This window comes from Pelodiscus sinensis, chromosome 4 (genome assembly GCF_052426305.1).
Source record: "Pelodiscus sinensis isolate ZL-2025 chromosome 4, ASM5242630v1, whole genome shotgun sequence".
In the NCBI taxonomy this organism is placed as follows: domain Eukaryota; kingdom Metazoa; phylum Chordata; order Testudines; family Trionychidae; genus Pelodiscus; species Pelodiscus sinensis.
In genome coordinates this window covers 118,014,170-118,038,669 of record NC_143055.1, presented here as the reverse complement: position 1 = coordinate 118,038,669, position 24,500 = coordinate 118,014,170, and the positions used below count along the sequence as shown (strand labels likewise).

The window sequence follows — 24,500 nt, the reverse complement described above, 5'->3', positions numbered from 1 at the left end:
GCACATCTCTTGTGAAACCTGATTATTTTTAAAAAATTAGTAATAATTTTTAAATGAATCCTTCACACTCTCCAAACTATATTGCTTTTAATCCAAGGATGTCAAAAATTTTAGAAATGTTAAATTAATTATAACTCAAAATACTGTTGTGAGGTAGAGAAATATTTTAATAACAATTTCAGTACATTAAATAACTGACTTAAAATTAACCAACAATGTCTGGTGCTAAAGACTAGCAAGAACTCCTGACTGTCAAGGTCATGCTATCAGCATGAAATCATGCTCATCACCAGACTTCTAACAAACATACCAAAAAAACCCAAACCCTGCCTTAAGCCTTTTCTCAGTTTATTAATTAATTGTGAACTGACTTTGACTTTTACAAGTTGTTAATTATTCAAAATTGTTGCACATGTAATGTGGAAAACATTTCAGAGTGGGTCTTTTCCAAAGTGTTCTCAGCTCGCTTATTATTCTGGGATATGGTAGGTCATCAAAGTCGTATGCTTTGTTTTAAGCTCTTCACCATTCTACAAAGAAGCAGAAGGAAACCAGACTGACTTTCAAGTTACATGATCAAGTCTTGTGCAATGCAAACCTTCGCTCCGATGAATCTGCACAAATATAACTGAGATGTTGGCTGTCTATGAATAAAAAAACATCAAATGATCATTCAATGAATACTAACAGAAAGGGATATGAAAACAATCAGAGTGCATTCATGAGGCCAAATTCTCAGCTGGTGTAAATCAGTGCAGCTACATGTAAGGCAGTAGAGCCCCGTGCATGGAGCCCTGAGGCCCCAGCTGGGCGGGGCTGATTAAGCAGCTGCAGGTCTGTGCTACCACGTAGCTTAGAGCAGTGTTTCTCAAACTGTGCTCCGCGGAGCCCCAGGGCTCTGCGAGACATCTCCAGGGGCTCTGCAAGGTTGACAAACTGGAAACATTGATAGTTACAACACATACAATCAGTGGACCGATGGGGCTCAGCATAAATTTTTACGTATATAAAGGGCTCCGGAGACCGAAAAGTTTGAGAACTGCTGGCTTAGAGGGAGCTTTGGTTTAGACCTGTGGAAGCTTTGGCCCATGTCTTTTACACAAATGAAGATTTGAAAATACTTTTTTGCCCAACTTATCTGACCACTACCCCCACCACACACAACCTCTCATTCAGACAACTGCAAAAGATTATTTATTGAATTTTAAGTTCAGACATCATTATTAACTTCCACACTAAGTACATCAAGCTCTGTCTAAAACTTATGGTGATTAATATGTGGCTGTATTATGTGAAGCAGAAAATATTGACAGAGAGTTTCAAAACAAATTCAGGGAATTTTCAAGATGGATTCTAATTCTTGCCTTTTTGTTTTATATTCATTCCCATGCTATGCCACTTAGGATAATACATACATCTCAATATTTAGCTAGCGGTAGTCTCCGCCTTGCTTGGACAAAGATGAAAGAAATGCAAGAAAGTCAAGAAATTAATAGATTTGCTGATCCTTTTTAGCAATCTTACTTTTTTTTATTTCTTAGAAAGGACTTTGTGCAGCTTTAATGACAGTAGAAGCTGATTACCTCTAACTAGTAACAAATTTAAGTACAGGCAGTTCCCGAGTTACGCGGATCTGACTTACGTCGGATCCGCAGTTACAAATGGGGCTTTTCTCGCCCCGGAGGACGGGAGCGGCGGGCTGCCCAGATGCGCCGCGGTCCGCCGCTCCAGTCCTCTGGGGCAAGAAAAGCTGCTCCCCATCTCCCTGGTCTGCAGAGAGACGGGGAGCAAAGCCTTGGAGCACACCCGCAGCGGGACAGCCTGGGCACGCTTGAGCTGTCCCCCTGAGGGTGAGCTCCGCGGCTTGGCTCCCCATCTCCCTGGTCTGCTGGTCAGACCAGGGAGACGGGGAGCAAAGCCGCGGCGCACGCCCGCAGGGGGACAGCTCAAGCGCGCCCGGGCTATCCCGCTGCGGGCGTGCTCCGCGGCTTTGCTCCCCATCTCCCTGGTCTGACCAGCAGACCAGGGAGATGGGGAGCAAAGCCTCGGAGCACGCCAGCAGTGGGACAGCCGCGGCGCGCCTGGACTGTCCCGCTGCCCGCGTGCTCTGCGGCTTTGCTCCGCATCTCCCAGGTCAGCAGACCAGGGAGACAGAGCAAAGCCTTGGAGGACTTGGGCAGTCCCGCCACCCTGGTCTTCTGGGGGGGTGCAGCTAGTGCCCCCCCCAGCAGACCAGGCTTTTCTTGCCTACCCCTGGGGTAGAGCAGCTGGGGGCTGCCGGGTTGGTCCCGCAGTGCCGCTCCGGACCAACCCAGCAGCACCCCAGCTGCTCTGCCCCAGGCGTCCTGATTCAGCCGCTGCTGGTCAGTTTCAGCAGTGGCTGAATCAGGACGCCTGGGGCAGAGCAGCTGGGGTGTTGCTGGGTTGCTCCAGTAGCGCCGAGGAGCCGCGCTACTGGAGCAACTCAGCAGCACCCCAACTGCTCTGCCCCAGGCGTCCCCAAGTCAGCCGCTGCTGAAACTGACCAGCGGCTGACTACAGGAAGCCCGAGGCAGAGTTGCTCTGCCCCAGGCTTCCTGGAATCAGCCGCTGATCAGTTTCAGCAGCAGCTGACTTGGGGACGCCTGGGTTTCTTAAGTTGAATCTGTATATAAGTCAGAACTGGCGTCCAGATTCAGCTGCGGTTGAAACTGATCAGTTTCAGCAGCGGCTGACGCCAGTTCCGACTTACATACAGATTCAACTTAAGAACAAACCTACAGTCCCTATCTTGTACGTAACCCGGGGACTGCCTGTATGTTAAAAGATTTTTCCATATGGAAAAGATCTAGTGTACAGTTTTTTATTCAATATTTGAATTTATTTTAAAAATGGTGTTAATGTGTCTTCATGAAGTACAGTACCTTGGTATTTTCACTGCAGTTATAATTGCATGTGTGAAAAATCAGTAAAATCGCACCTGCTATATGTATGACTGTTGTCTCTGGGGTCCAAATGTTTCCAAGACAAGCTGGAAATTGGGATGATAAGATCAAGGGATGTTATTAATCCCCTTCAGCTCATAAATGGATTTTTAAATTACATAGATATTTGTAAAGCAAAGCCATTGTAAGACACCTGAAGGACAGGTAGCCACATGGTACAGTAGCTGAGTTTCCTATTGCATTAAAAAATCTGGTACTGAAGGAATCATATAGAACACTGATTATTCTACAGTTAATATTCAGGAAGCACATGGCTTTTGTCAAAAAATCTAATTTCCTCTGAATAGGAATACTATATACAAAGTCTGTCTGTTGCTTCTATGAGAATGATGTCCCTGATATAAACATGCCAAGAAAAATAACCAAAGGCAGATTTCTCTCAGCTATTATTTGTATTGAAATATTTTTCTTGATTTTTGGACACTAATAACATTGGAAAACTAATGTGCCTGAATCTAGCCAGGCACAGTTTGGCCATAGAAATGTAAGATTCATGTGAAGCTATTCTGTACATCTCCTTAGGAGAATTTTAAAAATTACTTACAGCAGTCTTCAGACACTGGCCTTGGCATCAGTTTTTCTGTGAAAAATTTAGGTGTTATAAAGCAAATTAGAGCCAAGATTTTTTTCTTTTGCTCATGTTAATGAATTCTCTTCACTCTTTTTTTTGTAGAGAGCTGACATAGGGATTTCTGCTTTAACCATTACCCCTGATCGGGAAAACGTGGTAGATTTCACAACCCGCTACATGGACTACTCAGTGGGAGTGCTGCTTCGAAAGGCTGAGAAGACAGTGGACATGTTTGCCTGCTTGGCACCATTTGACCTCTCCCTGTGGGCCTGCATAGCTGGAACCGTGCTTCTGGTCGGACTACTGGTCTACCTCTTGAACTGGCTCAACCCACCACGCCTGCAGATGGGATCAATGACTTCGACAACACTATACAACTCCATGTGGTTTGTTTATGGATCCTTTGTGCAGCAAGGTAAGAAGTAAAATTTATCTTCTTCACAGGGAAGAATATACATACTGTTCCATCTGTTGTGGATTCTTATGACTCCTTTTATCCCTGCATGGCTTAAAAGGGTCCATGACGTTTAAGTCTTTGACATTCAGCATCCTTCTGTATGTGTGGTGAAAAGCTCAGACTCACTACACACTAGCCTCTTTTATTTTGTATCTGTCTATTCCAGTGTCTGTCACCTCAACTCTGAGTAGAGCTACTTCTAATCTTTTAGTAGCAGATTACTCATAAGTAACATTACTAATAAGTTCTAGTGCCAAATGAGACACACAGTCTTTGAATCCAGCTTTAAAACTAAATTTCGATTCTTCACTGTGCATTAGGGCTCATCTAGACTTCGCTCAAGTGCCGAAAGAGGATATGCAAATTCCTGTGGAATTTGCATATCTTCTTCCGATCTCACTTTCAAAAGTGGAGCTTTCTGAAGTGAAAGTAGTTTGGACGCAGCTTTTTTGGTGGACCTCCTCCCCCTTTTTCGAAAAGCCGCTTTTCCTCAAAAAATGAGGTTTATGCTCTTTTTCGAAAAACGGGGATTCACCGAAAAAGCCGCGTCCAAACTGCTTTCACTTTTGAAAGCATTGCTTTCGAAATTTGCATGTCCTCTTTCGGCAATTCGGCATGGTCTAGATGAGCCTTTAGGGTCCTACTACTAGGTCTTCTGTGGACACATCTCACTATTTTGATGCATCTTTTAGCCTCACCAAGGTTTCCCTGACCTTATTGGATACTTTGTCTCCTCTAGCCTTCCAATTGACTCAGGTTTCTCCTCAATGTCATTTATACTCTTTTTCTTCAAACCATGCCCTTCAAGCAGAAGTTTAGTCAGATACTGTTGAGGGATCACGGACTCCTGACCCATCCTAAATAGATAATCTTTGTGCCAATATGACTTACTGTTCTGACATAGAAATTTGAGCTTAACACCAAAGTTCCTGGTAAGCTGCATAGCCATTTTCTGAGCCCTGCTCAGAGGTTCAGAGCTCCCAGGCAGGCAGGGAACTCAGCTGACTTACAGGGGGAGGGGCATCTTGCTAAGCAGCAGCTTCAAACAGAGCTTCTGCATGCTTCAAATGGAGGAGCTCGCAGAGGACGTAAGGAGGGGAGATAAGAAGGAAATAAGTGGTTGGGGGAAGGGAGCAGGAGGAGGAGGAGGAGGGAGGGAGTAATTCACTAGGGGGATTCAGAGGGAAGGGGAGTTTAGAGAGCCCCATCTGAGTGAGGAGAGAGAGAGGCAGAGGCAGGAAGTCAGCACTCTCATCAAGCCTCCTGGGATGGAATTTTCAGATGGGTAGCTCTGTTAGTCTGTAGCTGAAAAAAAAATCCAGCAAGTAGACCTGCAGCACTTTAGAGACTAACAAAAATGTAGATGGTATCATGAGCTTTCATGAAGAAGTGGGCTGGGAAGGGGAAGGTAAGGGACTGGCTCCATGAAGGAGATGAGGAAGAGATAGGGGTGGGTTCTGGCATCAGGGCGGGGTGGAGGTGGGGGGGAGTTTGTGCGGTGTGTCATGGAGTGAGGTGGAGGAGGGGTGGCGAGTTTGTTTGTGCTGTGTGTCCTGTAGGTTGTTTATGCCTGCAAGTTTTTGAGAAGCAGAATTTTATACCAGACCCCAGCTGGGCTGGGAGGAGCAGATTGCACAGAGGTAGATGTGGGACAGAGGATGGGTGCTAGCATCTGTGCAGTTAGGTGGAGGCAAGGGGGGAGGGTTTGTTTGGGGTATCCTCTCAGGCTGGGTTGGAGGGGGACAGGGAAAAGCAGGCTGCAAAGGGGGGGGGTGTGCTAGGACATTTGCATGATTACATTTCAAACAAAGCTTACATAGCCATTAATGGCTTAAGATAAGCAAGAAAAAGACTTTTTTAACAGAATTTTTTTGAGAGTTTCAGATATCTAAAACTCTGATTTTAATGATTTTTTAAAAAAATCCTGTGTTACTAATTAATACATGGTAAATTGTATTCCATTCAGGCCAGATCTTTGCTATGTGGTAAAGTTCTGGCTCTTATGAGTGTGAAGTAGCAATTACTAGGTGTGATGCTAGTTGTTTTGTAGCATGAAACCTTATTTGCAAGCTCTTTGAAACATGCATCTCTGTACAAACCCTGAAGCCATGTGTTAATTTGTTCTGGGGCTTCTACTCTTTGAGTTGGTGAAAGTTGCAAACCAGAAGAATTTTTATCTGTTTTTACAGGTCTCTTTCCCTTGTTCTTGTATAGCATGGATCCTAAACATTCCCCAGAGAAACTGTATAAGCCTTAGAGAATGCTATTTACTCTCCTCTCCAATATCAGTAAAATATAGTATCAGTCATGCTCTCTTTGCAAATGCTATTTCTAGTTGATTCAGATTTGTTTATGATCTTAAATCTGAGCTATGTGTGGGTAACATGCATTTTGTTGTGTTTCGTAGCTTGAGTTGTTAGAAAAGATGATGATACATGTACTCCCCAGGTGGTGTTAATTTTCATTTTTATTTGATTTTATATTAAATATTATAAGCATTGCTCCTTGTTATCTATCTATCTATCTATCTATCTATCTATCTATCTATCTATCAAATATGGTGTTGTTTGCAGTGGTGGTGCACATCGACACTCTACTTTAATGTATTCGTGTTGCAAATAAGAAATGTCAACCTGTGCAAGGGCAGAAAATGTTATGGGGAACACTGGTTAACACTACTAAAAATTAGACTCTAGTCAGGAATGTAGCAAATTCAGAAAACAAAGAATAGTTGGGCAAGTGGAACAATAGCCTTTAGCATTTGTACATGAAGTCCTTCATGGGTGCACATATTTCCTAATCCACTGTATAAACAACCATCACTGTTGCAGTCTCAAAACTCCCACATAACTCATGGACTTAAATTTGAACTTGGATGAAATGCTATACAGGCAGTCCCGACTTACGCGGTTCCGACTTACGTCGGATCCGCACTTACGGGGCTTTCTCGCCCCGGAGCTCGCAGGCAGCGGTCAGCCACCTCGACCTCCGGGGCGAGAAAAGCTGCTCCCGGTGCCCCTGGTCTGCTGGGGACCATCTCCAACAGACCAGGGGCATCGGGAGCAAAGCCGCAGCAGAGGCGTGTTCCCCCGCTTCTAAGGCTTTGCCAGAGCAAAGCCTCAGAAGCGCGGGACCCTGCTGAGGCTGCGGCTTTGCTCGCGGTGCCCCTGGTCTTCTGGAGACGGTCCCCAGCAGACCAGGGGCACCACGAGCAAAGCCGCAGCAGCAGCGGGTTCCCCCGCTTCTCAGGCTTTGCTCTGGCACTCCCCCACTGTAACTTGAGACCATTGCCCCTTGTTCTGCCATCCGTCACTACTGTTACCAGCCTTTCTCCATCCTCTTTAGAATCCCTTCAGGAAGTTGAAGGCTGCTATCAAATCCCCCTTCACTCTTCACTTCTGAAGACTTAACAAACCCAAATCCCTCAACCTCTCCTTATACGTCATGCACTCCATCCCCCTAATCATTTTGGTTGACCTCCGCTGGACCCTCTCCAATGCACCCACATTCTTTCTATAGACACAATATTCCAGATCTGGCCTCACCAGAGCCAAAAAAGGGGAATAATCACTTCTCTAGGTCTTCTGGCAATGCTCCTCCTAATGCAACCTAATATACCATTAGCCTCCTTGGCTACAAGGGCACACTTTTGGCTTATATCCAGCTTCTCATCCACTGTAATCCCCAGGTCCCTTTCTGCCAAACTTCTACTTAGGCCTTCAGTCCCCAGCCTGCAACAATGCTTGGGATTCTTCTGTCCCAAGTGGAGGACTCTACACTTGTTCTTGTTGAACCTCATCAGATTTCTTTTGGCCCAATCCTCTAATTTGTCCAGGTCACTCTGGACCCTATCCCTGCCCTCCAGCATATCTACCTTTCCTCCTAGCTTAGTGTCATCTGCAAACTTGCTGAGGGTGCAATCCATCCCCTCATCCAGGTCATTAAAAAAGATGTTGAACAAAACCAGTCCAAGAACTGATCCTTGGGACACTCAGCTAGAAACCAACCGCCAACCTGACATCAAGCCATTGTTGGGCTCGACAGACTAGCCAGCTCTCTATCCATCTTACAGTCCATTTATCCAATTCATATTCCCTTAACTTACTGGCAAAAATATTGTGGAAGACCGTATCAAAAGCTTTGTTAAAGTGAAGGTATATCACATCCACTGACTTTTCCATATCCACAGAGCCAGTTACCTCATCATAGAAGCTAATTATATTGGTCATATAATTCGTGAATCCATGTTGACTATTCCTGATCACCTTCCCTTCTTGCTAGTGCTTCAAAATGGATTCCTTGAGGATCCCCTCCATGATTTTTCCAGGGATTGAGGTAAAGCTGACTGGTCTGTTGTTCTCTGGATTGTCCTTCTTATCTTTTTTAAAGATGGGCACTACATTTGCCTTTTTCCAATCACCCGGGATCTCTCCTGATCTCCACGGGTTTTCAGAGATAATGGCCAAAGGCTCCAGAATGATATTTGCCAACTCCCTCAGTACCCTCGGATGCATTAAATCCGGGCCCATGGATTTGTGTATGTTTAGCTTTTCTAACTAGTTCCTAACTTGTTCTTTCCCCATCAAGGGTTGTCCACCTTCTTCCCATACTGCGTTGCCTAGTGCATTTGTCTGGGAGCTGACCTTGTCCGTGAAGACAGAGGCAAAGAAAGCATTGAGTACTTGAGCATTTTCCACATCATCTGTCACTAGATTACCTCCCTCATCCAATAAGAGGCCCACACCCGCTCTGATTACCCTCTTATTGCTAACATGCCTGTAGAAATATTTCTTGTTACCCTTCACATCCCTTGCCAGCTGCAATTCCAATTGCGTTTTTGCCTTCCTGATAACTCCCCTGCATTCTCGAGCAATATATTTATACTCCTCCCTAGTCATCTGTCCAAGTGTCCACTACTTGTAAGCTTCCTTTTTGTGTTTAAGCTCACCATGGATGTCCCCGGTACGCCAATCTAGTCACCTACCATATTTGCTTTTCTTGCTGCACATCGGGATGGTTTCTTCCGGTGCTTTTAATAAGGCTTCTTTAATGATGGGGATTCATTGAGATGCAAGATCCCTTCTGTCACCTTAACTACTCAAGCTGAGCTCTTGACATGGGCCTTGAAGGTTTTCCCAAATAATCTGCTTCTTATGTTTCTGGTGAGTTGTAGAGCCAAGGAAGACGTGTATCCTTCAAACATCAGGTAGAAGGACACCTCTTAATTTGTTGGAAGAGAAAAAGGCATACATTTAATAAGGTTGATACAAAAAATATGAAATTTACAGACTGATTTAATCATGAATACTCAAAGGGCCTAAGGATTCCAATGCAATAGCTAAAGAGATTCATTTATAATGTCATCCAATATTTCACATTCAATTTGTTTGTAACAAAAATTGTATTACCTGGAGTTCTATTGTTCACCAACCCTAGTGAATATAGGAAAAAAATTAAAGTAATTTCCATTGACAGATTAACTGGCTATGGTGCTAGGTTGGCCTCTGCATTCACTCATCATCCTCTTTGTACACAGCAAAGAAGTCGGCAGCATTTATTTGTTTTAGAATAGCAAATCTGTTGCTGTTAATTGTGATTGGCACATTATAACCAAGGTAGCATGGGACATTTTAAATGCTGTCAGGTTCACTTAAGAAGTCCTTTGGCTGCTGATTTAAAGCATGACAAGGTACTTATTTCTGTTATCAAAACATTCAACCACAAATACTTTTGCATCCTGCTCTTAGGGTTACCAGGTACCTTCAGAAAAAATACCAGACACCCATGATGGGGGCGGGGGAAGGACCGGCCGGGAGGGGAGTGGGATTGGCTGGGAGGAGGAGAGGAAGGAAGCAGGGCTGGTGAGAGAGAGGGGAAGGGAGCAGCAGGGCTGATCGGAGGGGCGGGGGCGGAGGCAGTGGGAGTGGCCATAGGAGATCGGGGAGTGTCGGGGGGGAGCTGGACTGCCCGGGGAGATCGGGAGGAGGAGAAATGGCCAGCAGGAAGCAGGGCTGGCTGAAAGGGGGTCGAGGGGAGCAGGGCTGGTCGGGAGGGGTCGGGGGGGAGTGGGTTTGCTCGGGAGGGGTCAGGGGGAGTAGGGCTGTCCGGGGAGGGGAGCAGGGGGGGAGACAATTGGCTGGCGGAGAGCAAGACTGACCCGGGCACATGCAGATCCCAGGATGCTGCCCGTCCTGGCGAAGCACAAGCAAGTCCAGCTACCGCTCTACAATGCGCTTGAACAGCGCTCAGGAGTATGGACAGGGCTTCTCCTCCTCCCCAAGGCATCACTCCTACATCACACGCAACCAGAGGCTCCCAGCACCGATCGCGCCCCGCCTCCCAGCCACTCCCCCCACCAGGCTTCCATTGGGCATCTAACCCGAAAACCAGAAAATACCGGACATTACACGTGTCTGGTATTTTCTGCATTTTTTTTACCAGACAGAGGGCCCAAAAACCGGACTGTCCGGTTGAATACCGGACACCTGGCAACCTTGCCTGCACTGAGGGAAACAAAGCAGCATGCTCCAGAGATGCCAGGGCTTTCACAGCACTGTGTTCTTTGTTGAGTCCTACCAAACATATCCTGACTTCTTTTCTCCTGTTCTATGTAAACTAAAAATTAGCACAGAGGCTAATTCCAGGCTTAACCACAGATTTAAATGAATAACAGTCCTTTAGGATAAAAGTCCATTATGCGTTAACAAATGCTGGGTTCTATTTAGATTAGAATAGAAGGAACTGCTTCACCTGTTAATTTTAAACTAAAACCTGTACAGTTTACACAATAGCTGTGGTCTGTTGTGTTGATTTGTGTTTTGTGTTAAGTTTGGTTTGTCTGATGTTTTAGCCTTTGCACTGTCAGAAGCTCAGAAACACTGGAGAAAATGAACGTGTTCTTGCCCTACGCTTGAGCCAAATGAGCAAGTGTGATGGTTGAACTGTGACTGAATTAATCTAATCTTTAGTTACTAAGGTACAGTTTTTTCAGTGTTTTCTGAAATGCAGATAGTGAAGCGTGTAGTGAAACTCTATTCACGTTTAACGAGTTACACAAGGAAGGACCAGCACCTCAGGTAGAAGAGGCAGAGCTCGGGCATCCAATTTTCAGCACTGCCCAGCACATGCTGCGCCACATGGTACCCACCCCTCGCCAGTCCTCAGAGCTGTCTGGAGGACACCATTTGGGGCTGCAGTGACAATTTAAAGGTCTGCTGTGGCTGCCACCACTTCCTTTGCCCTTCTCCCCCCCCCCCCCGGGTGCAGCATATGGGATGGAATTTGGGGGCAGGAGGGAGCTCCAGGCTGGTGCAGTGTTGGGCTTTGCGAGAGGGTGAAGGGTGTGCGGTCTGGGAGGAAGTATGGGTGTGGGAGTGGGCTGGGTGTGGGAGGGAGCGCGAGGTGCAGGCTCTGACTGGCAGATGCTTATCACAGGTGACTCCCAGCCAGTGGTGCAGTGGGGCACTCAGGCAGGTTACCTGCGTACAGTAGTGCCATGCTGCTCCGGGAAACACACGGCTGCTGCTGGCATGTCTTTCTGTGCCCTTTGTGGGTTTCCAACCAATGGGAGCTGTGAGGACAGTGCTGGGGGCAGAGAGTGTGCAAAGCAGCCTCCACCCTACTTGGGGTGGGCAGGGACATAGAAGCAGCCACCAGCTCCTTCTAGGATTGGCATGAGGTCAAGGCAGGAAGACAGCCTGACTGAGTGCTAGGGTTTCCTCTAAGCTGCATAGCTCTGCAGCCACCTAATAAGCCCCACACATAGATTCAGAGCTGCAGTGGCTGGGGGAGAGACCCCTGCCCTCCAGCCATGGCACCTCTTTGCTGGGGCTGGAGGGAGGAGTGTGCCTCTCCCCAGAAGTGGCCCTAGATGAGCTGCCGGCAACTGGCGCCCTAGGTGAAACGCGCAATTGGCGCGCGATTGGCGCCCCTGCCTCCAAAGCCCTCAATGGCCATTTATCTTGGCACCCTAGGTGACCGCCTAGTTTGCGTGTATTGATGGGCCGCCACTACCTCTCCCTCTGCCACATCAGCTCCCTGACTGAGCTGGGGAAGAGGCTTGCTCTTCCATGTTCAGCAGGAAGCTGCCACAGCTGGTGCAAGAGATACCACTGGCCCCAGCATGGAGCTGCTGCAGCTGCAGGAGAGGCATGCTCTTCCAGCCCCAGCAAGGAACTGCTGCACCTGGTGGGAGAGTCACATTCTCAGATTTCTTCTCCCACCAGCCTCAGCAGGTCAAACCTGCCATAACCAGGAGAGAGGGACTCCTCCACCAGCCCAACACAGCCTCACCAGAGTTACTACGGCTGGCAGAGAGGTGCCTCTCGTCTGGCCCAGAGATGCTGCAATGAAAGAGGATTCCCCTACAGTTTCTCCTAGGGGAAACTGTAGCCAAAACTCCTCATTCACATTCCCCCCTCAGACTCACAGACCGACAGACGCACATTTCTAAAATACATAGATATGTGAGATGCTATTCCCTGTTCATTAAAAGAAACCATAAGTGGAAGCTAAACGGTTCCAGGAGAGGATGGATGGTGCACCTGTTCTACCAGGAGTAAAGAGGGGTGTAGTAGCATAGAGGCCATCAACAGGAAGAATGCTCCTACTATGTAGCTTATAAGGCAGCTATATGGATTATGTCTCTTGCTCATTTCTTCTGAACCTCTGACTGAAAGAGACACAGATTAAAACAAAAACAAAAAAACAATAATTGAGTCGGATCTTTCAAAGTCATCTGTGCATGTGTGTCTTCATTGGTGAGTTAGTTCATTTTAAACCTGGACCATTCACGGAACCCTGATGCAAGGCATTTTTATATTTCCAGTTGTTGAACAGCAAATCTGCAGCCAGTGTATTGAAGTATCTTACCTTACTACTACATATATCTGTTGCACTTGGTCTCTAATAAAAATCATGATCTTACCACAGTATAAAGTGATTTGTTAAGAGGAGAAACAATTCAGTGCTCTTGCCAACTAGTGGCAAAGGCTAAATTACAATAAAAATAAATGCTGATCAACTCATAGCTTTGTTCAGTTCTGCCAGGCATGACAATTTGTAACACCACCCTTCCTTTTGTAAACATTTTATTGCCATATGGATTTGCCATACATAACGTTGCCTCACTAAACATGGAATAAATTAGTAGATTCAGAGTGTGGAGAATTTCAAGTTTAGATTGAAGTTTAGCTTCATAATTTTTGCATTTATTCTTTTTGACTTGCTTATATTCAAGGGAAACTATCAAGTGGCAGAGAACACACATTATCTATCACAAAATCTAATATGAATGGAAATATTGTCATGGATTAGCGTTTAATTCAGTAAAACTGGGTGGTTTTAAGAGTACGGGTGTATGCGTATGGATGTGTACTTCTTTTTCCTCTGCAGTATTGGAAGCCTACTTGCAGCAGCATTCAGGAGTTACAGAGCACAAGGGACATGCCATAAAATTAGGGCCTCTATTACAGAACCCTTTGTCTCTATCTTCTCCGGCCACGTTTTCATTCTCTGTCTTCCCATCCCTCACATTTTCCCTTTCCGTGCTTCCTCTCCGGATTGCCATTGGTACTTCTTAATTCTGCTGCTTTCACCTTCTGTTATCCCTTCTACTCCTGTTTTTGCTGAGAGGCACAGTTTACCCTCTAAGCATAACATACATGTTAAAAATATCCAAAAAAGGTCGTAATGCTACTGCTTATAGTAGAGTTATGAAATAAATGATCTGGAAACTTAATTGATTTGCTGTGTTTATGGCTTTTATTTTTGATTAGATTAGAACTCTGGTTACAATTGGAGCTTTCTGATTGGATGTCGTAATGATTAAGTTATGTTCGTAATGCCCTCTAAATGAGCAAATATTACTGTTTTCCCTATTTAACTGCCATTTTATGTGATCAATAAGACACCAAGCACTGGCACTTCTAGGCAATTATGGCACTTCTTGGATGGCTAAAGGCACAAAGCCTTTAGTCATGTCCATTTTATTAATATCCTACGTGTGCTATAATCTTCCATAAACGCATTGCCTGAAGTGCACTGTTGCTTAATAAATTAGTCTGTCATACTTATCTTCCTCCTGGCATATCCTAGCAGCAGGAAACCATTACCCATGACCTTCTTTTCTATTGACTTTTTCTCTTAATTAACTGTTCACCAATCTCTGTCGATTCAACATTCAGAACAAAATTCTGTCAGTAAAACTGTATTGAACAAAAGTAAAACTATTGAAATTCTATGTGTTCATTAATATTGTTATGTCTATTCAAATTTATGCTAAGCTTAGATTGAAGCATAGATTGAAAGTCTTCTGTGATAATTTATTAATCTGTAGGCTAAGAGAGTAAGAGAAATAAACTTATTGACACCACATGCGGTCAAGAACCAAGCAATGGTACTCATAAAATAAGTCTCCATGGCATATTGGCAGGTAATCACTCTTCTTTCCTCATGCCTTTGAAGGTGGAACTAAAAGATATATTGGCAGTTGTTATCAAACTATCCTATCTCCCGGGCATATTACCTACCATCAAAAATGTGTCATCTCAGTTGTCTTCATTCCATTAACAGTTAATCTACCAATTTAACATTTTATTAAGCCCGTAAACATGTCCATATATAGGTGTGTATACATCATAGTGCTATCACTTTAAGCTTCATGATGCTGTCACCCAGTATTTTTTCCAGCTGCTGCTCGGTGTGGTCCAGATCCATTAATGCATTATGGGGCAAATTTTAAAAAATGTATCAAATGCATACAGAATGGTTGTGGCACATTTATGAATTTGTAAATATTCCATAAATATATTTTGTCATCTCTGCTTGAAAATTTAGTCCCGGAGTTGATAAAGTATGCTTGAAATTACCCCCATATTGAAGGTAAGTGTCATGAAGGCCTGGCCAGACCCTGAATTGCTGGGCTATTATCTAACTTTTCAAGTTATGGCAAGTGTTAATGGGACAGTATATTTAAATACAGTGCTTCTGACATGCTTGCAGTGAGGAGATAAAGAATGAATGGATCAGTGAAAGCCAGACAATATCATCCTTCCCCAGGGACCAGCTTCAAATCTGATTAACTGACTGTAAGAAGATGTCTCCCTAGGTATAGAATAAATGCTGATTGGAGTAAAGTGAGGAGAAGAAAAAAATACAATTGAACGCCTGGGAATCCATCCATAAGAGAAAGGAAAACTTTCTCCTACCAATCCCCACCCCCATCCAAAAAAAGCATATTAGGTTACATATTTTTTACAGAGCAGTTTTTTAAAATTTCAGTAATTTTAACAAACCTTTATAACACATATGCCGTACAGGATGGATACATATGAATCAGAACCAGTAATTATCTTTCACTTTACTTTCCAGATTGCAGGGAAAAATAGAGTACATATCTAACTGATGAAACAAAAAAGAATAACTTGGCCAGGAAACAAGACATTTTTTCGTGCTAAAAAGCAATCTAACTTACACATACACTTGGGAAGGCTTAGAAAATGTTCGGTAATTGCAGAGGTTAAACTTTCAGACTGGCCTTAGTCACTTGTTCTGCTGTTAGAGTTTCCTTAACTGCAATTTACACTGTAAACATGGGAATTTCAGGGTTTAGAAGGCTTTTTTTTTTCTGTTAACTTTTCAATCTGTCTTCTACATCCACAGTTATTAAATATCCTGGCCTTCTGTTTGGATGGCAGAAATCTAGTCCACAAATTGATCCAACCTTTTCGCTAGAGAGGATATGGTAGATGCCAAATGAGCATGAGTTTAGATGGGAACTCTTGGTCAATTTCCATTCCTTTCAGATCTGCAGGGAGTCCCGCCAATGAAACACTAGCACCACACTGGTAATCACCCACATAGCTTGTCTTCATAACACCAGCTGGTATTTTGGTATCAGGAAAGATTGCCTGAAGAGTATAAAAACAGGAAAGGCTCAGAGATTTTTCAGGCTGCCAACAAGATATTATCCCTCCTTCAGCTGCTGAATTTTATTCCCAGACCTCTGGCAATATTAAAATGCAAGCCAAAAATCACTTTACAAAGGAAGCAGCTCAAGACACAGAAAGAGGCTTCTGAACATGCTGGCCAGCCTGTTGCTGGTTGCTGAAATTGGGGTCCCGTGCCCCATGGAACACGGACAGCTGTTTTCTCTTTGACTCCCAGTTAATGAGTTAAGGAGGATTATCTTCACTACAGCAGGGTCCCAGCATTGTAGCTGACAGCCACTAAATTTAAAGTTTTTGAGGATGGAGGGGAAGAAATCACAGATTTGGGCTTTCTCCTTTAAGTGCTTTTAAAGTTATTAAAGTGATGTTGGGCTAAACATTTATGAAACCTGCCTCTCAGGCACTAACTGAGATGAATGTGTGTGTGTTGGTCTTGACTAAGATTCTCTGTCAGCTGTGTAGGGTGTTATGAAGCCAACAAAGATGGCAGATAAAGCTCCTACATACAGGCTGCTGATGAGTAATGATAATAGATCCATGCAGCTCAATAAGATCATAGTTTTTTCCTGCCAGGAAATAGCAGCTAGCAGAACTCTTGAAGTATACACATGTGTTTATTTTATTGCAATAGCTCCTCCCCTTTCCCTCTCCCACTTCTCTGCAAAAGTAAATTGGTCAGTAAAGTAAAGCTTTAAAGCTGATTTGTGCTTCTGAAGAATCTGACCCACTAATTTCAGTAGAGCAATTGCTCATTCCCACCAGGAATTGGGCCATTTAACTATGTGGTCTGATATTAGTGTATTAAACACATAACCTGTACAGGCAGTCCCCGGGTTACGTACAAGATAGGGACTGTAGGTTTGTTCTTAAGCTGAATCTGTATGTAAGTCGGAACTGGCGTCCAGATTCAGACACTGCTGAAACTGACCGCCAGTTCTGACTTACATACAGAATCAACTTAAGAACCCCAGGCGTCCCCAAGTCAGCTGCTGCTGAAACTGATCAGCAGCTGATTCCAGGAAGCCCGGGGCAGAGCAACTCTGCCTGGGGCTTCCTGTAGTCAGCGCTGGTCAGTTTCAGCAGAAGCTGACTTGGGGACGCCTGGGGCAGAGCAGCTGGGGTGCTACTGGACCAACCCAGCAGCACCCCATCTGCTCTGCCCCAGACGTCCTGATTCAGCCGCTGCTGAAACTGACCAGCAGCGGCTGAATCAGGACCTGGGGCAGAGCAGCTGGGGTGCTGCCGGGTTGGTCCAGTAGTGCCCACGGGCGCTGCAGGACCAATCGGCAGCGTCCCAGCTGCTCTGCCCCAGAGTCCAAAACAAAAGCCTGGTCTGCTGGGGGGGGGGGGAGCACACTAGCTGCGCCCCCCCCCCCAGCAGACCAGGGACACGGGGAGCAGAGCCGCAGCGGCAGCGGGGTGCCGCGCCTCTGAGGCTTTGCTCTGGCAAAGCCTCTGAGGCGCGGGACCCCCCGTGGCTGCGGCTTCAGTCTGGGTGCCTGTGGTCTGCTGGGGACCATCCCCAGCAGACCACAGGCACCCTGACTGAAGCCGCAGCCGCGGGAGGGTCCCGCGCCTCTGAGGCTTTGCCAGAGCAAAGCCTCAGAGGCGCGGGGAACCGCCGCTGCTGCCGCCGCTCCAGTCTGGATGCCTGTGGTCTGCTGGGGACGGTCCCCAGCAGACCACAGGCACCCGGACTGAAGCCGCAGCCGCGGGGGGGTCCCGCGCCTCTGAGGCTTTGCCAGAGCAAAGCCTCAGAGGCGCGGGGGAACCGCCGCTGCTGCCGCTTCAGTCAAAGCGTCCCCAGCAGCCCACAGGCACCGGGTCTCATGCGGCAGCAGCAGCGGTTCCCGCGCTTCCGAGGCTTTGCTCTGGCAAAGCCTCAGAAGTGCGGGAACCCGCCCGGTGCCCCTGGTCTGCTGGAGACGGTCTCCAGCAGACCAGGGGCACCGGAGCAGCTTACGAATGGGGCTTTTTCGCCCCGACTTCCGGGGCGAGAAAGCTCCGTTCGTAAGTGCGGATCCGACATAAGTCGGATCCGCGTAAGTCGGGGACTGCCTGTATTACAGTAATATTCAGGTTTCCCTTAAATCCTTAAAAAGTGAAAAGCTTTGTGCGCTGTGAGTAGTCACTACATTACTTTAGGGCATCCAGGCTTTGGTGAGCTTTTCAGTAACATTACGGGGCATGTTTAAAATGGAATTTCAGTCTAAATTTTGAAGTACATTGAAATCTAAGTACATTATTTATATTCCAATCAATTTGTTTTATAATTAGAAGATTTACCCAGATTAAAAAAAACAAAAAACAAACAAGTTTTGTTTTTCTTCATTGAAATCATTGTTCTGGGGTGGGGCTGGGATGAAGGCTTCAGTATGAAGGTGCTTCAGGGAGAGAGGACAACCACAGCAGCTTGGGGCCAGGTGAGGAGTGCCTGCCCACGGATGCTGCAATTGCAGGGGGCACAACTGGGAAAGGGGTGCATATCCCCTGCCTGGGAGATAAACCAGCACATAAACAGAAAAACTCTCCCAAATATGTGCCTGTTTGTGTGTCTGTTTTTCTGTCTGTATAGGTAAGAGAGAGATGGGTAGATTGCTGTCCCTTTCTTTACCCATACCCTATAACCCTTACCCCCCTTCTCGCCCATTGGGATTATATCTGTCCCAGTCCCCATTTCTGGCCCCTTGCTGCCCCTCTGTGGTCATTCTACAGTATAACTCCTCCTACCAGACTCTTCCCTTTCCATTTTATGGGAAACAATCAAATTCCAGGCACATTCCATTCTGCTGGCACAACCAAAGCCTTTCCTGTCTTTAAGTTATGGTAATAGGAAGCTAGATACCAAATTTGAGGGTCCTCACTCTTACTGTTTAAAAAGGAGTTATTGAATAAATGGACTCATGGATGGACGGACAGACAAACAGATGCACATTTCTAAAATATATAGTAAGATTATATGGTAAAAATGAGAAAGTAAAAAATCTTTCACTAGTTGTGTGCTATCACACATATATTTTTATAAAGAAGTCATTTTCAAACGAGGTGTAACTTGTGGGGGGGGGGGGTGTAAAACAAATCAGTCTCCTGAAAGGGTACAGTAGTCTGGAAAAGTTTGAGAGCCACTGGGTTGTAATATACATTGTTACAAGTTTCAGTAAAAGGTAAATTTTGAAATGTAGGTGTCTAATTCCATATTTCAGCACCCAGGTTCAAGTGGCCTGACTTCCAGAGATGCTGAACACTCAGGGTACGTCTAAACTACATGGCTCCGTCGACGGAGCCATGTAGATTTGTTGTTTTGGCAAAGGCAAATGAAGCCGCGATTTAAATGATTGCGGCTTCATTTAAATTTACATGGCTGCCACGCTGAGCCGACAAACAGCTGATCAGCTGTTTGTCCGCTCAGCGCACTAGTCTGGACACTCCCCTGCCGAAATCAAAGCCCTTTGTAGGCAGCCCCGGTAAACCTCATCCCACGAGGAATAACGGGGCTGCCGACAAAGGGCTTTGATGTCGGCAGGGGAGCGTACAGACTAGCGCGCTGAGCGGACAAACAGCTGATCAGCTGTTTGTCGGCTCAGCGCGGCAGCCATGTAAATTTAAATGAAGCCGCAATCATTTAAATCGCGGCTTCATTTGCCTTTGCCTATGTGTCTAATCTACATGCCTCTGATGACAAAGGCATGTAGTCTAGACACAGCCTCATTGTTAACTTAAGGGAGACTTACCTAAAGTTGGATAAACTTAAAAAACAACAAATGGTCTGGTAGCACTTTATAGACTAATAAAACATGTAGATGGTATCATGAGCTTTTGTGGGCAGAGCCCACTTCTTCAGATGACCGGAGTTTTGAGTTTAGGATGTACAGACCCAAAATAAATGGGGGAGAAGGGAGAAAAAAAGGAAGGCGGGAAACAAGGAGAAAGGATATGAAAATATCAAAGGGAAAAACAAGTAGGCAGAACTGGTCATCTATAAGATCCTGAAGATTGGGTAGTTTAAAAGAAGCAGATAAGGATCAAGGGATAGCAATTACATAGGAAGGGTACTAATGCAAGAATCTACACAGACAAAGAGCTGTTGGTACCTTTATTGAATTTGGATGTAACTAACTAGCTTTAGGCACCTAAATCTAAAAACTTTGTGTACAGTTATTGCTCTTCTTCTTTCCTGACAGCAGATGAGGACATAGAAAATGGATTATAAAAGTGATTTTCAAACAACTTCCAAGCTACAATTATTTCACCAATTTTACGAGCACAGTAAGCTCTATTTGTCTTCCTATCTGTCTGTAATTACAGCACCTATCACTTGAGTGTCTAGGCACTAAATTATTACCATTATTTGTAATACACTTTTTCATCCATAATGTATTGCATTTTTTATTAGAAAACTTAATAGATTTTGCATACTGTGAAGAAGGATGGAGTTTAGTTGTTTCAAAAGCTGCTGGTGCCCTCAGTGCCCTTTTGAGATTCTGGGTTTGTGTAGTGCTTCTGCAAGATTCTTTCTCAGAGCTCTTGGGCTGTCAGGCCACTAATTCTGGATATTAGAAATCAAAATCCAGAAAATCTGTATGTCAACAGTGTCACTGATGTTATGATAACAGAGAACTTACCCAACTGCTATGTGCCACAGTGAAGCACTTCCCATTCTAGTCTTTGCCTCTCTGTCACAGTGTCAGAGAGCTGGGTGGGAAAACAAGATTTATCACTGAAAAGGGAATTATAAATATACTATAACTAATATGTTATGCGAACATAATCTTAATCAGGTAATTATTAAAGGACTGTTTGGCCTTTAAGGATATTGATTTAATGGGAATTAATTTAATGATTGAACACAGTTTGTGTAACATTATCATTGGTAGTGATGCAGAAAATTGGAATGTCAGCTCAGCTGAAAAAAGGTTAGCTTTTCCATTATCACACGGGATACCAATGCTTATGGAATGCAGTTAACAGACCTCTCTTTTATTATTTCAATATATATTTAAATGTTTTGGTTTTATCTAAAAGTCGCTGAATAGAAACAGTGGGTAACAGTATTCATCATTGTGACGTTTTTTAATCAGGGACTTGCGTTTCTGCCTAACTTAGGCTTATGAAAGTTCATTGGATTTTGTATCTGACTTGCGAGTCCTCCTTCTTTTCCTCTCTACCTGGAGACGTACACATACTCTTTCTTTTTATTTTCTGCCTTTCTGTCCTCCAGGTTGTTCATCTAATGTAAGATAAAGCAAGAAAAATTCTTAATTGTTTTATAGCTTACAAAAAAAAGATACCTACATAAAAAGATTATTAGCAGTCCAAGTGCACTTCTGCTTGGTGATATAAATAGACTATTTTGAGATGATGCACATTCTAGTCGCACCTTAGAAGCTTGTTCTTGTGGCCCATGCAGGTTAGAATTGGTAATAATATACATAATAGAAAGCCAGTGTTACATTCCCGGGAAGTTTGGGACCCTTTTAAACCTTGGGATATGTGGGTGTAACTCATTTGCTTAATGGATATTGTGTCTGCTTATCCAAGGGCTTAATTTGATCTTAGGTGTCAGTATAAAGGAAATTAGTTTTCACCTTTTAGTACTTCTAACAACTAGCTGTTACACATGCACCTGGAAAAGAGAATGCCACGCCTTTAACAAGAGATTGGAAAAGAAACATAGATTGAGGACATGTTTGGTAGACTTTTGCAGAGAGATTCATTTTTAAACAAGCTTTCAATTAAGGAATCCTGTAACAATTCTTACAATGTCTTGGAAGGATATTCCAAAGTGCAGGGATACATTTGCTAAGTGATTAAACCCCTCTGTCCCCAGGCTGAAACCCCATACAGCACAGGCAGGAGGTTGTCCAAACATGGTATCTGCAGAAAGACATGGGGGAAAATTGGCAAACAGATAACAAGGACTAAAATTCATAAACACTTTATTGTTTAGCAGTAAGGTCAAGATGCTGAACATACCATATCAAGAGTGTAAACAAGCAGAGCTGCTCATAGAACATTTTGTAGATGCCGTACTTATTGCTTTATTAATCACAGAAAAATACCTGCAAAAAATGACAAAAGAGGCAGATGAATTTCTGGGCCATGTCATGTCTATGCAAAGTTGACTGGAGAAAAACAAACCTAGTCAGAAACTCCTCTGGAGTCATATTGGACAGTTTCTGTGGATCTTATCATGAATCATAGAATCATAGGACTGGAAGGGACCTCGAGAGGTCATCGAGTCCAGCCCCCTGCCCTCAAGGCAGGATCAAGCTCCGTCTACACCATCCCTGACAGATGTCTATCTAACCTGTTCTTAAATATCTCCAGAGAGGGAGATTCCACCACCTCCCTTGGCAATTTATTCCAATATTTGACCACCCTGACAGTTAGGAATTTTTTCCTAATGTCCAATCTAAACTTCCCCTGCTGCACTTTAAGCCCATTACTCCTTGTCCTGTCCTCAGAAACCAAGAGGAACAAATTTTCTCCTTCCTCCTTGTGACACCCTTTTAGATATTTGAAAGCCGCTATCATGTCCCCCCTTAATCTTCTTTTTTCCAAACTAAACAAGCCCAGTTCATGAAGCCTGGCTTCATAGGTCATGTTCTCTAAACCTTTAATCATTCTTGTCGCTCTTCTCTGTACCCTTTCCAATTTCTCCACATCTTTCTTGAAATGTGGCACCCAGAACTGGACACAGTACTCCAGCTGAGGCCTAACTAGTGCAGAGTAGAGCGGCAGAATGACTTCACGAGTTTTGCTTACAACACACCTGTTAATACAACCTAGAATCATATTTGCTTTTTTTGCAACAGCATCACACTGTTGACTCATATTCAACTTGTGGTCCACTATGACCCCTAGATCCCTTTCTGCCATGCTCCTTCCTAGACAGTCGCTTCCCATCTTGTATGTATGGAACTGATTGTTCCTTCCTAAGTGGAGCACTTTGCATTTCTCTCTATTAAACCTCATCCTGTTTACCTCCGACCATTTCTCTAACTTGCTAAGGTCATTCTGAATTATGTCCCTATCCTCCAAAGAAGTCGCAACCCCACCCAGTTTGGTATCATCTGCAAACTTAATAAGCGTACTCTCTATCCCAATATCTACATCATTGATGAAGATATTGAACAGTATGGGTCCCAAAACAGACCCTTGAGGAACTCCACTTGTTATCCCTTTCCAGCAGGATTTAGAACCGTTAACAACCACTCTCTGACTACGGTTATCCAGCCAATTATGCACCCACCTTATCGTGGCCCTATCTAAGTTATATTTGCCTAGTTTATCAATAAGAATATCATGCGAGACCGTATCAAATGCCTTACTAAAGTCTAGGTATATGACATCCACCGCTTCTCCCTTATTCACAAGGCTCGTTATCTTATCAAAGAAAGCTATCAGATTAGTTTGGCATGACTTGTTCTTCACAAACCCATGCTGGCTATTCCCTATCACTTTATTACCTTCCAAGTGTTTGCATATGATTTCCTTAATTACCTGCTCCATTATCTTCCCTGGGACAGACGTTAAACTGACCGGTCTATAGTTTCCTGGGTTGTTCTTATTCCCCTTTTTATAGATGGGCACAATATTTGCCCTTTTCCAGCCTTCTGGAATCTCCCCTGTCTGCCATGATTTTTCAAAGATCATAGCTAAAGGCTCAGATACCTCCTCTATCAGCTCCTTGAGTATCCTGGGATGCATTTCATCAGGACCTGGTGACTTGCTGACATCTAACTTTCCTAAGTGATTTTTAACTTGTTCTTTGTGTATCCTATCTTCTAAACTTACCCTCTCTCTGCTTGTATTCACTACGTTAGGCACACCTCCAGAACTATAGCCTTGAAGGAGTTCCCACCAATTATGTGTCCATCAGTGCAGGATATGCTTGACAGAATGCATGTCAGGGCATTACAAAATGCAGGGAGAGAGCTAAGCACCTGTTTAGCGGTCTGAACTAAGCAAACAACTACAACAGGAAGCTGAGAAATGTGATATTTCGCTTGCTTGAGAATCAACCCTCCAGAAACATTGTTACAATCTCCTCTATCAGAAGGGTCATGACAGGTAGTCTGGTGTCATCTTTTCTAGCTGGATAATACAACTTATCTGCTGCTGATTTATTATTTCTCAAGTACATTGAAATTGTCAGGTTGCTCAACACCACATCAAGTGCAATTGTTGAAAGGATAAAAACCTATTTTGCCTAGTTTGGGATTGCAGAGTAAGTAATTTCTGACATTGGTTTTCAGTTTTCCGGTGAGGTTTTCAGATACTAGTGATCCTATCTAGCCTCCAGTTCCTCTACAACAGGGGTGGAGAACCTCAGGCTTGGGAGCTGGATGCACCCCCCGACTTGGCTGGATCTGGCCCCCCAAGGCTCATGACCCCCCTGCATTGGGGAGCATGTGCTAGCGATCCAGACCACCTCCCCCACTGCACTGTGTGGCCAGAACAAACAAAATCTACTAGGCTGGGCCACCCTAGTCTCTGGTGTGAAAGGGGAAAGTGTGTGGGGGGTCTTTTTGCTTCTC

The 24,500-nt window shown here is 44.5% G+C and overlaps 1 protein-coding gene across 1 annotated transcript in view; it reads left to right on the top strand.

The window, feature by feature from the left end:
- The window catches only part of GRID2 (glutamate ionotropic receptor delta type subunit 2), a 1,117,109-nt gene that overhangs the window by 895,632 nt on the left and 196,977 nt on the right, over nt 1-24,500 (top strand). The window contains exon 11 of the mRNA XM_006111957.4: nt 3,658-3,970. Within this exon, the coding sequence (XP_006112019.1) occupies nt 3,658-3,970 (313 nt within the window). The remainder of the gene's footprint in view (nt 1-3,657; nt 3,971-24,500) is intronic.